Here is a 14086-nt window from a genome sequence, read left to right on the forward strand (position 1 = left end):
TCATACTCCTGGGTCACATTGTAATAAAACACAGCCAAATACTGGACTGTGTAAATATTTTGTCTTTCGTCATTTTCAGACTGGAGAAGAGAAGGTGAAGATTGAACGACCAGGTGGTGGACTCAATCCAATATGGGCTATTGAATGGAACCCTTCTAGGTAAAAGCTCCCCCATTTATGCTATGCTGATTTATTTACATTAAACTATGAATAATAAAGTACATGAAATATAGTATAGGACAGTGCATATAGCTGTATCCCGTGTTTGCTCCCCTTGTAACCCTTGCGATGCATGTTACTATAGTTGATGCTGTTCTATATCCAGGGGCTCAATTCTATTGCAATTTGCATCAATCAAAATTGATTCTCACAAACTCATAATTTACTGCATGCAGAATAGGTATATGTAAATTGATTTTGGCCATGATTCTGGCAAAGTTTTGTAGAATAGTTCACTAGAATCACAGAATTTTAACTCCTGCTATCATTTAGCTACCATAGGTTTTGTATTTCAATATCCTCATTCCTCACCCTTTAAAAGAAGATTTTATTTTATGCAGAATGAGTATAAATTTTTTAAAATTTTGATTGGCAAACTAAGTTTAAGGGGGTACTACACCGCTTGATAAATTTGTGACTAATTTTGCATTTTTCTCAAAAACTAATAAAACACTGGTAGCAAAAGTTATGTATATTAGGGGCAAGGAATCCACTACACTGAAATTTCAGTGACTCAAGACAAGGGGTGTAGTACCACCTTAAGAGAATCATTGTTCATCAAATATTTGTTTGGAACAAACCATTTTGTCTTTTTTCAATAATTTTACTTAGATACGTAAACAAAAATGATTCAACAGCCTTGTTTCAATTTTTATTATTCATTATCACACACCTTGAAAAAGCATCATCAATATGCCCCATCATATCATCAGGAAACAAACCAAAAGTTTGATGATGTCTTATAAATGAAAGTGATTTCGTTAGGAGGCTGACCCCTTCCTCCCTCGCTGAAACATGAGTTTGTAATGTTGAAACTTTAAACCATCAATATTTTAACTAGTTTTTTACAAACGTAACTGGACTATTTAACCCTGTACTTCTTTTATGAAAGGACTTTGGTTTAAGGACATCATCAAACTTTAGGTTTGTTTTCTAATGATACCTTGATTTTACATCAATTCATCACAATACATGCATGTTAAATTTCAACATCAATTTTTGGATAATAACAACATAATTTATACTAAAACACTTTGTACATACAGACATATGAAAGATTCTAAACTTCAATATTTCGCCTTTGGTGTAACATTGTAACATTACAAGTACATGTAATTGTGGCAGCTTCCTATTATTTCTACATTATGACATGCTGAATGTTCAGTTATCTCCTTCCTATTGGTTTATACTGGGTCAGTCGTAATTCTATGCAGTATATTGCCACCTGTGTCATGCTGAATATTCAGGAATGTCTTATGCTGGTTTCATACTTTCCTGCTGCTTTGCCACTCTGAAGATGATTTTGCTTTACTGCGCAGTCGCACCAGAAACGCTAGCGGTGACCAGCAGCAAGCCGATATATCGATCACTCCACCGCTTGCTTTACAGCTGCGGCAGCACTACTGGGAGTTGAATTCAAGTCAACTCGGAGCGGTGCTGCTCAGAAGTATGAGAACAAAATACGATTTTGGAGAGGTGCTGAGCGGCAAGAGTGGCTTTCAGAGACATGCCGCTGCCGCTCAGCTTGCAGACAAGTGCAAGCGGCATGATGAAGCATCAAGTTTGAAACCAGCATTAGGCTACTAGGTCAGTCTTGATTATATTGCTTATATCTTAATTCTATATTGGATCATGTTAAGAGTTCAGGATCCTCCTTTAGGTTACCAGGTCTCTAAATTCTCTAGAGTTCAGGGTTTCTTAATTCTCTCTCTGTTATAAATATGTGATGGATCAAGCAAGATCATTGTAAGTTTACATAAGTCAAAATTGACTTTAATATACATGTTAAATGTATCCAACTTAATTTGTGTATGTTTTTAAGAAACAAGCTATGCTTAGTTTTTGCAGTCCTTTTTTTAAAGTAAAAACTGTCTTTGATATTAAAAGTAATCAAATTGTTATCAAAAATAGCAACAATTTTGGGTAGTAGCTATTAGTATTACTGTTTTTGGTTTGCTTGATCCCATCACACTGCTAACTCAAATTAATGTTTCCATCTTATTGAGTTAGCTGTATCACATGAATAACTTTTGATCATGGAATAAGGTATCTCTGGGTTTTTTCTATCATTAAAGGTATACTTGCATATATGCTACAGCAAATATATTACTTTTATCAAGATATATAAATAACAATGCATACCTTTCTTCTTTGCATGATATACCAACCACAGTGATCCCATTGTGAATAGGTATGGGTTGACGTGATAACACACATTAACATCAGTGATTCTAACTTAACATCAGTATTCACACAAGAGCCAATTTGTTACACACCAAGGCTTGATATGGCTAAAGTTTACTTACTTTAAAAGCAAAGCTTTAGGCTGGATAATTTGAGCCCAAATTTGCAAGGGTACAATAAGTCTATAAACCCATCAGAAGTGCCTTGATTTCCATACAAAATTGAGCTAGGTTTGGTGAATTACAAACGTACATAATAGTTGCTAAACTATGAAAATTGGGTTTGTTGTCTTTGTGAAAGCAAATTTATCATTGTAAAGGGCTCGCATCTCAAGCAGACTATCGTTATTCTCCAATTATGATCATGTGACTTCCCTGAAATGTAACATCTCATAGTAATGAGTCTGTGGATCCTTTCCTGGACCCTAAGTTTCATAGGCTAAGTGCTATCCCCTGCTGCAATGTAATAACCGGCCTGTGTTGCATTGAGTTTTAATGGTTGAAAGTAAGTTGCGTCCAATAAACTGGGCAGATATGGCACTGGTGTATACCGGAATGGCCAACCATCCCAGAACTGTTTAAATTAGAACTTGTCTACTGCACTGACAACTTATAAGGAACTGAGTCAATTGTAATATAGACTATCAAGAAAAAACCAAATTAGCCATAAATGAGGCTTGCCATGATTGAACAAATGGACCTTTGTGTGAATAATGTCTGATATATAATACCATCTGCACGTATCACTTTAAACATGTAACTCATCAATGGTTGACTTGTATTCTCTCTACCATACTCACTTTTTCACACTCATCTTTTACACCTGCTAATTTTAGTCTATTTTGGCCAAATATGTAATTTTGTGCAAAAGCTCCACGTGAGTTGAATTTCTTTGTTGTGTGTAATGGACATAATAACATACTTAATGTTTGTAGCTTGAAATTCAGAAGCATGGAATGAATGATTTTTATCAAAAGATTGTTAGCCAGGATTCTAATATAAGCCTTAGGTAATATACTCTACTTTATTGACAATTGAGTTATTAATAAGTTCCAGTTAAGAGGCAAAGTGGATGCACCATGTGGATACCTTCACAAGGTATTGTCCATTTACGGATCGAGCAGACTGACTTTCATGCTTGTATTAGCTGAATAATGCCACCACATTCATCTAGAGCATATGCTTTGCCTCTTAATTGAAACTTATTGCTAACTTGATGAGCAAGCATTTGTCCAGAGATCTTTGAGGTTTATTGGCCCAATTCTTAATTGGTAGGGAAAGTGTAAGTCTGAATTAGATGTTGCCAAATGAGTTCAGACATTTTCCTGAGTCAATATCTGGGCAAGTTGCCACTGCAAGGAATTGACCAGAACCTTGTGGACCAAAGATGAGTAGCCTACCATTAGGGCACACACACTCTCCCAATCTTAAACCAAATATGTATTAGAAGCATCTAAAGATATTGTCTCAAACCAAACCTACCATGCTTTACCACAATACATTTTTTTTCTGTAACTGAATAATATCTGATTTGTACTTAATCAAGCCTTTTCTTTCTGAAATAGATTTAGGGGTTCTCACCAATTTTCTTTTAGTTTTCTTTGTTTATATGTGTTATGTGTAGATATGTTACTCTTAGCATTCAGCAAGCAGGCAAATTTAAGAAATCCAAACCAGTATTTACTCAGAGGCTGTATGTTGTGATTTTGGCCCAGTAAACATTAAATTAGGCACAAAAGAATTGGCAAGTCTGTATAAAAATTAGTCAATTTGAGGAATTTTAAGGCCACAATTTAGGACAAAAATGCTTCATTTAGCGCTTCCAATTAACATAGAGAGTAAACACTGATGCAGACCCTTACATATAGAAGTCAACTATTACTAGGCATGTCCACTAAAAATTGAAGTACTTTTAAATTGATTCAGACCTAACTTATTGGATGGGAATTGATGAAAGAAACAGTTTGGCGTTTAAATAATCTTAATCGGACGTTTCATTCCAGAGATATGGCCTTTCGAGTGTCACGGTTTTATATAGGGCTGCTAGAACATGTTAAAAGTTAAAGGCCAAAAAGGAATACTAACAGAAAGTGCAACTTTAAGGTACTTTTTCTTAATGTATTTATTAACTCTCTTATCTGGAACATTATATTTGCTTATAACAACATGAAAATAAGATCATCCTGAAAATTTAATCGATTTTGTTGACATACAACAAAAAAAATATAAGACCTCAAAACCCATGGTTTGTTTGGTGAAACCTCAAGCATGATCATAGATGGCCGCCATGGAAAATATCTCCATAGAGGAGATGAACAATAAGTGCATTATTTCAAATGAAAAGCGGTAGTCTTAAACATTGTTCAATCTTTTAAGGTCAGCACATTTTATCTTCAAAAATTATTATATTTCATCATGGCATAAGTTTGGTAACATTAATCACTACCAATTTTGAGAAATTTGCTCCAACTCAAAGGTTATCTTTACTACATTGAGCAATACACTGTGCATGGAAGCCATGATGGTCCCCGGTTTTTATACTCCCTATGAAATGGACATGGTAGTGAGAAGTGCACGGGAAGTGCATGATTTGAGATGGGCATGGTAGGCTTAAACATTCTTAAATTTCTTAACATCCTACACATTTTGTCTTCATAAATAGTTAAATTTTATGAGTATGTAAGTTTGCTTGTCTGATTCACTCCAACTTCGGAGGTATTTGTGTTTGCACACCTGATGCACGGAATGGTGTCACTTCAACCTGTTGTAGTTCTCATCTCATTAAATTTTTCATTAAAAAAGTTGATCTCTTCATGCAGGAAGGTCCTCTCTATTTACTGACCAAACAGGAAAAAGTTTGGTTAATGTTTTCTGGTGGAATCAGGAATTTCTTGAAACACCCTGATATAGGCCTACATTTGGATCAAAACAAGTATGTACGCCCATTTAACAGGCCTGGGATTTCTTGTATCGATCAGTTTCTCCATAGACAATACGTGTGTGAGTGCACGCACACAGTAAATGAAAAATCGTTCTAGTGGAAACTGTATTGAGAGTGGGCATCCCTACTATTACACTATTACAAGTCACTATCAAAATTCAAATGGATGAGACAAAAATAAAACTTGGCAAAATAGTGTAAAGCAGTTGACATAGTTGACCTGCAATATAATTGGAGCATATTTTTGTGACTTGGTAGGAAGAAAGCCTTATCTAAAATGCCTCCTGAATATCTTGACTCAAAATTGCTGAAAAGGTCAAAGCAAAAGAAAAGGTAAGAATATCGTTTCAAAAGCTACAAGGGAATTGTCAAACAAAAGTTTTTGATATTTGAGAGGTGGTTTGATATTTCAGGATTCTGTTTCTACCAAAGATGTTAGATCTAAAGAGTACCGACTCAAACTTCGCTCTTGTGTATAAAGGCTATGCTAAATCCTTCATATTGGTTTGTACCTTGTGAGGGCAAATAGTGTACCTCTGGCATTTATTGGCTAAAACCAAAAATAGAACAAGAATTAGCGACTTTAGTTTGAAGTTGTGCGCATGCAGCGATTAGAGCATGTTTTTGGCACAACACGTACATTACATGTTAAACACAAACAATCACACACATACTTTGAATCAAAGATGACAGCAAACAATTCATGAGGTACACTATTTTGGCCTTCATGAGCGGCATACAAACATAGCGGAGTCAGTACTCTTTGGTTTTACCTCAGTGGTTCCTATCCGTTATCTGTTTATAATATCAAATACAGCCACACACACATATATTTTGATACATTTTTCACTTTTTACATTTAATTTTATATTATTATAAAAGTTAATGGTGTACTTCTGATCATCAGTCATGAACTATTTTACTTTATTGCTAACTTCTTCAGATCATTGCAAAGTGCAACATAGTATATTATCATTTTTGTTTTGTGTTCAAGTTTACTTTTTTGAGCTTTCTTTAGTTTGTATTAACTTCTGAACAAACAGTTCTTCGTTTTGCCAAGTATAACCATGTGTGAAAGGAATTTGAGGAAATGTGGACATGTATGCCAACTTGCCAAGCCTTCATGCCATTGTCTTTTTGATGTTTTACATACTTTAACAAACAGTAACTTACACAAAGCACCAATTGTGTCAATTAATATAGCTAATAAACATTTACATTTCATTGTATGTTAGGAGTTTACTTTCATTATTTTGTTTTCTTTAGTTGTCTTTTCATTTGTTACTTTTCTTTTTTCCTTTTTCTCACATCTTATTCTTAACATCCTTTTCTTTTTTTCATTTTTAAAGATCTTGAATATACCTCAGGAACCAGTTCTAATCCATACAGTTTCACATTTCATGTTCATCACATATTTGCTGTTATAATTGTTAATAATCATTTTTCAAACGTTTCTCTGTGATTTCCCTCCAGTAACCTTTTGCAGGGTCGGATCCATAGTTTTGAAAGGAGGGCCCACTCCTGAAAAAATTTCCAGCTCACTTCACTGGTCCAAATTTTACTTACAGGACTAACTTTATCTCTGAGTTTTAAATGGGCATTAGTCTGTTACTTAGGTTGGATCATTAATTTCCCCAATTTCTCATATGATTCAGAGAGCACAAAATTAATAGATCTCATGAAAAATTGATTTGAGTCTTCAGGGATCTGGAATGAGCGTTTTGAGCGTTTTGACAGTATTTTTTGTGGGACATGAGAGCACATCAGACATATCGAATTGCATTCTGAATACGAGGAATGTCTTTCTGATATCAAATAATTTTCATTTTTGAAATTCACGATATAATACAAATTTTATGACAAATTATTAAAATTTGATATTTTTCACATTTTTGATATATAACAGTCCTCGAAGTAAATTTTATAAATCTAATGATATATTCTTAAAGTGTATGTAGCTGGGAGGAAAAGTTCAATTGAAAATTTTGACCTTTCATATTGAAGATATGGATTTTTCCCCAAAAGACCTATTTTTTTTTGTGTGTTTTGGGGAAAAAATCCATATCTTCAATACGAAAGGTCAAAATTTTCCATTGTTACATACACTTTAAGTATAAATCATCAGATTTATAAAGTTTACTTCGAGTACTGTTAAATATCAAAAATATCAATTTTTAATCATTTGCCATAAAATGTGTATTACATTACGAATTTCAAAAAATCAAAATTATTTGATATCAGAAGGACATTCTTCGTATTCAGAAAGCAATTCGATATGTCTGATGTGCTCTAATAATGTCCCACAATAAATACTGTCCAAACGTTCATACCCCATCCCTTAAGAATATTCAGCAATTTTTTCATCTGTTTATAATTTAAGGGGAAAGCTATTTAGTATGACTATTAAGCACAATTTTATTCCAAGAGTGAAGTAAGCCCCCAGTTATGCTCATTGGGCCACTAACCATATTGATATGTTGTTTTATCTATATTAATTCTTGAGATGTGTATTTACTGTTCTCACATGCTTGTATGTGGCATTAATTGGGCTATATCAGTTGAAATCCATACAACCCTCTATTAAGGACATGACCTTAAATTCTCCACACATGGAGTGTGAATTTCAAATGGGGTTACCTGAATGGGTGACGCCCTGTGTGGCAGATTAAGGTCACATTTTGCATGGACAAGCCCATTAAGTTTGTGAATTGACTTTGTTTTATAGGGATGATCCACAAGATATCTTGGCTGTGGTTGACTGGGGACAGAGGGTGTCTTTCTATCACCTCAATGGCAAACAGGTATGTGTAAAGCAACATGTATATTTCTTACAGAGTTTGTACTTTGAATACAGTAGCTCTGTGCAAGTGTTCACTATTGTAAATCCACCATCACACTTGGGACCAAAATAGAATACCTATACTGCACGACACAATGATTTGTCCCTGTGATAGAGTGTTACAATTATGCCACCTTTAATGCTTAGCATGCTAGCCATAGCTTGCAACATAAAAGGTTTGAAATATTTTCTTAAAATATCTAGAGCCTCTGACCCAATACTATGCTTGTTTGTACTCCTTTTAAAGCATTTTTCATGCTGATTCCAAATATAGTCATGAAAATGTACAAATCCAAAATTTTTTCAATTTTGAAACTTGTCGCCTGCAGTTGACACCCGCGTGGAGAGAGTTGAACATGAGCGTATTATTTTGTGATTTCTGAGATACTATATTTTGTCCTACACAAGTGGCATGAAAACATGGGAGTGTCTGGACTTTCTCAGTCTATTTTTTCTTTGTGCTTAAATAGACAGCTTTGTGTTTATGCATGTTTTCAATATCTTAAAATGGTGGAATTTCATACAAATGTGATCAGAATAATAATCAGAATTGCAATGAGAATAATAAGGTTACATTACCGATTATTTTTACTTGTAGGCTCATAAAGACAAAGTTCTTAACTTTGATCCATGCTGCATTGGTTGGTTCTCTCGGGGCGAGTACCTTGTGATGGGCGGCTCCAACAAACAAATCAACTTACACACTAAGGATGGTGTGCAGTTGGGAACCATCGGTGAACAAAGCTGGGTGTGTAGTTGGGAACCATCGGTGAACAAAGCTCCTGGGTGTGGTGCTGTCAAGTCAGACCAGATCAGAACTATGTGGTAAGTTCTTTATCTTACTCTCCTTCATCATTTACACAATACTTCTTTGAGCAAGCATCTGGTCAGAGGATAATATGAGTGCAAGTGTACACTGTTACACATTAAAGGCAGGATATCCACATGGGGACCATTGGGTTATTCCAGTTTAAATCCATACACATGCCAAGAAGACATGACTTCAATCTTCCACTAAGGGTGTGTAGATTTCAAATGGAGTCACACATTCAAGTAACCCCATTTGAAATTCACACTCCCTGTGTGGACGATTAAGGTTATGTCTTCCATAGGGGTGTATGGAAATTGTCAGTTTATTGAGAAGCAAAAGGTAGTCCACATGATTTAATTGACATCATCACTGTCCAAATTATTTTAAAACAATGTAGAATTTGACAGTACAAATAAAGAACTCCCTGTCCTGACTCCAGAGGTTGATTGGATCAGATCATTAAAGTGCAGGCATCTTAAATAACCGGACAGACAAAGTTGCTGCTAGTTCAGGGTTGGGAAGATCGTAAGGGGTATGATGGGGATTGTGAACACTAACTATTTTAATTGGATTGTTATTACCAATTTCAAATCAGGTCCCTGTTCGTTGTTTTTGAGTTTTGTTCAAGAAATAATGAAGCCAGCAAAATATAGAAGTAACACTAACTACTAGTGGTGTGGAATTATGTGCATTTTATTACATGATGTGACATTGGAGGTTAAAAATGGTTGTGCAACAGTGATTTATAGTGCACTACGCACAGGCACAACGCCTAGACGTTGATTCACAAGCCTCAGCACACTTTACATACACATAATTTCAGGATATATGCACATTGCTGACATTTAATGTTTTTCCCTTATCTATCCTAGGCAATAGGTTGTCAAGATGGTACCATAGCCTACTACCAACTCATCTTCAGTACAGTGCATGGTTTGTACCGTGATCGCTATGCATACCGTGAGAACATGACGGATGTCATCATTCAGCATCTCATCACAGATCAGAAAGTGCGCATCAAATGCAAGGATCTTGTCAAGAAGATTGCCATCTACAAACACAGGCTAGCTGTAAGTGTCATAATTCTGTGTTTTTTTTTGTGTGTGTGTGTGTTATTTTTCTTCTTCTTTTCAGAGCAGTATTCTGGCAATATATTTATAACCTTTTCACAAAGGCTATGTGAGATTTGGAGACTTGTGTTACATTAATTAAGGCATGTACAATTTAAAGCATGCTTTTGTGAAAATGGCATAGGTTTCATAGTATTATTTTATGTGATTCAATTTCATTTAATCAGACCAAAGGATAGAAATTGTTATATTGAGATTCAGGCAAAAATAGGGAGCAAAAAATCAAAATAGATTTGCATTGTAAAAGATAACAAATGTGCACATAAGTGTGGGCTTGGGATGTAAAGATTCCCTCAAAATTCCCTCTGGTGTGGTAAGGTCTGATCGTGTCAGATGTCAGTGCTGACTTTTTTTAATGCAAACAATACAAAAAAATTATTTGAGTTGAAGAATGGGTTTGTTATACTTCACATGTACAAAGCATATAGAAAAATGGTATATTTTCTAGCTTTTTGTTATTTCTTACATAATCCCAGGGAAAGAAATGAAATATGAATAATGTTCTAAAATGTGTGTATTGATATCAATTACAGGTTCAGCTATCAGATAAGATTGTAGTATATGAGCTGTATTCAGATGATGCCTCAGACATGCATTACTGTGTCAAAGAGAAGATTACCAATGTGTGTATTGATATCAATTACAGGTTCAGCTGTCAGATAAGATTGTAGTATATGAGCTGTATTCAGACGATGCCTCAGACATGCATTACCGTGTCAAAGAGAAGATCACCAAGAAAGTGGACTGCAACTTGTTGGTGGTGTGCTCGAAACATATCATTCTGTGTCAGGTAAGGGAGTGTTTGTTCTGTTTACAGGTCAAAATATTTGCCTTTAGTTTAAAATTGGTGTGGGGGTAAATGATACTCTACTGAGGAATCTTCGTGTAGATTATTCATCCAGTGTGGAGCTAAATGATACTCTACTCTTCATGTAGATTATTCATCCGGTAGTTTAAAACTTTCTAATTCCAGTACTGGAACTCACTTTGCTACCTTGTGTCCAATACCATCAGCCTTATCAGACATCTTGATTGGTAGTGGGGATACAGCCCTTGCCCATAAGAACACTTCTTCAATCCAGAGGAAGCATTCATTTTCACAAATCATTACAACAAAAGACATCATAAAATATACAAACACGATTCACATGGAGGAAAAGGCTGGTAGACCAAAACGGCATGAAAGTTAGCCTTTCCCTAAAATCAAATGTGACACGATCTGGTCCATGGGGGCCAAAGGCGGCAAATTTGAAACTGAGATAAAGGTAAAAATATGGAGTAAAAAAACAATAAAATAGACATCCAAAAACTTCATAACTTTGGAACCAAGTATGCTAGACGCTTGGTGTTTTCAGTAAATGATAGCCTATTGTATGTATTATGTAGTAATTACAGTAGCTCAATTTTCAAAAATGCCTCCTTTGGCCCCCATTGACCAGGTCGTGTCACAAATGAAATTAACAAAACATGATACTCTACATGATACTCAACTGAGAACAATCTGGATAAAGAGATGAGGTGGTTTGAGAGAGAGGAGTTAGGAATCCATCTTGGAGAGAGTAGAATAGTCTGCCATCAGTAAGAAAGTGGGACTCGGCTTCCAACTTTTCACACGCATGGGACCCAGCATTGCAAGACCTTCCCCGGTGTCTTTCACACCACCACCAGTCAGTCGCCTGATGAAGCTTGATGGTATATAGGATGTAACATAGCAAAGTTACCTGAACAGATTTTGTTCCAATATTAGAATTAGAAAAATAGTCACTTCTGAGGAACTTACAGAGAGCTGTCTAACATTGATTAAAATTAAGTATTGATTGCTCATAAATTGTGGGCAAGCTGTATGTTACTCATGTGATAATTAAAGGAAAACTGTGGTAAGATATAATTGTTCTTGCCAACCTTAAAAACCCAAGATAATCAAATGGAAGTTGGACAAATGCTGCTGTTGTTGTAATGCTTTGAGTACTATTTCAGGTGTAGGGGTGTGATTCTTCAGGATTTTTTCCCATTTCAGGATTTTTTTGTAGCCAAAATTTATGAAATTTTGTTGATTTTCAGCCCGTTTTGGGGTTTTTAAGCCCAATTTCATGCTGTTTTTCAGGATTTTCTGCTACTTTCAGGTATTTCACAAGTTTTGAATCACACCCTGATAAAGAGCTAAATTTACAATATGCCTATATAGTTTGGTACATGTATGCACAACAGATCAGAAAGTTTTTGAAAGTTTAAATGTTTGAAGCTAAATGGTTATTTTTCCATCACATTAAATCCTGCAGGAGAGACGTTTGTTGAGTCTGACATTTTCCGGGATCAAAGAAAGAGAATGGGTGATGGAGGCATTAATCAGGTATATCAAAGTCATTGGAGGACCAGGGAGCAGAGAAGGATTACTAGTGGGCCTCAAGAATGGACAGGTAGGGAAGATGTCAATTATTGCTTGGAGTAATTGACTGTTGTATTCTGGCTGTGAAACATAAGGACAACAGTGTGGGCTTAATTCGGTGACCAAAATGGTGTGTCTTGAGCCACAGTGGGTCAGCAAAAATCTGTTTACGTGTGCAGAGGCCTGTGGGTTGGCATCGTGTACTATAAATCCCGTAATTTATTAAATTTTTTTTTAAAGACTGTATCTGGCTGTGAATACTATAAGTTACCCCCTGTTTGTTCACAAAATACCGGAAAATATCTATGGTCTGGTGCTTCGGCTTCATGGAATACAGCACCAGACCGTAGATTTTTTCAAGTATTTTGTGAGAACAAACAAGGGGGTAATGATTTTATCCTTTAGTGAACATGAATTATATTATCTTCCAACTTGTTTGTAAGCTTCCTTGCTCTTTAACAGTGCAGCTATGCCACGCGTGAAGTATGCGCACGAGTCATGTTACGCAGACGCGCACGTGTTAGGACTACGCAGGTAATACAGGAAATATTACCTGCCTGTATATTAATGAGGAGTACGCAGGTAATACAGATTTTTATCCAAGTGGTGTTTGGCCAATGAGATTATAGAATTCTAATCAACTAAATGATAAAATGCTGTATTCCATTCCATTGTAGTGGCAGGAAATATGCATGCTTGCTTGTTTATAATACTTGTACTTAAGCCTACAATGTACCTTTAATAAGAAGTTCTGGATTTGATCAACAAAATATGTGGTTTTAAATACTCTCTTGCTTTTTTTCTCTCCACCAGGTGCTAAAGATCTTTGTAGACAACCCATTCCCAATACAGATACTGAAACAGCAGACATCGGTACGGTGCTTAGATATTAGTGCATCGCGGACAAAGCTTGCTGTAGTGGATGAACACAACACATGTCTGGTGTATGATATCAACACCAAAGAACTACTTTTTCAGGTATGATAGCAAAACTTTTTAGGGATGTGGGAGTGCACTAGCAATGGCTTGGCTTCTTGGACTTGGCTTATAATGACAATGCAATTTGAAATCTATTCTATAGTGCTGTAAGCTAAGTGCATTAAACATTGGTGAATATTCAAATCATGAGCGTTCGCTCCAGAGTACTGATATAAACACTGCTGGATGTAAAGGACTGCATGCTTCTTTTTACCCTGAGTTTGGTTGTGATGTCAGAAGCTCTATGTCTATACATAGCAATTGTGCCAACAGTACATATGTGAATACGTCCTTTGTGATAATATGCGCGATTTGATACTGCGACCAGTAAAATACTGAGTTACATCGCTACAAAGTCAAGGTGAAATAAGTTATAGATGTGGGGTACCTTGACACATTGGCATCATTGCCTCTACTAGTGCTAGGCCAAAATTACTTGAATATATTCCAAAACAGCCTGTCCTTTTGCATCCTTTGTTGAGGGAGATTCAGCTGTTGGTTTCACACTGCATTATGTTTATAGTGTACATCAGTGTGTATATTGATACCAACAAGCTTGCTTTCAAGGATTTTGTAAAAGATTGAGAGAAAAATTGGAA

The 14086-nt window shown here is 35.7% G+C and overlaps 1 protein-coding gene across 1 annotated transcript in view; it reads left to right on the forward strand.

The window, feature by feature from the left end:
• LOC140148890 (intraflagellar transport protein 122 homolog) overlaps positions 1-14086 on the forward strand; it is a 51269-nt gene that overhangs the window by 18783 nt on the left and 18400 nt on the right. Inside the window, 9 exon segments of the mRNA XM_072170988.1 lie at positions 80-159; positions 2393-2410; positions 8069-8144; positions 8781-8901; positions 8937-9007; positions 9866-10063; positions 10770-10913; positions 12403-12540; positions 13323-13487. Coding sequence (XP_072027089.1) covers positions 80-159; positions 2393-2410; positions 8069-8144; positions 8781-8901; positions 8937-9007; positions 9866-10063; positions 10770-10913; positions 12403-12540; positions 13323-13487 — 1011 coding nt within the window.

The sequence above is a fragment of the Amphiura filiformis genome, chromosome 3 (assembly GCF_039555335.1).
Source record: "Amphiura filiformis chromosome 3, Afil_fr2py, whole genome shotgun sequence".
NCBI classification, from domain to species: domain Eukaryota; kingdom Metazoa; phylum Echinodermata; class Ophiuroidea; order Amphilepidida; family Amphiuridae; genus Amphiura; species Amphiura filiformis.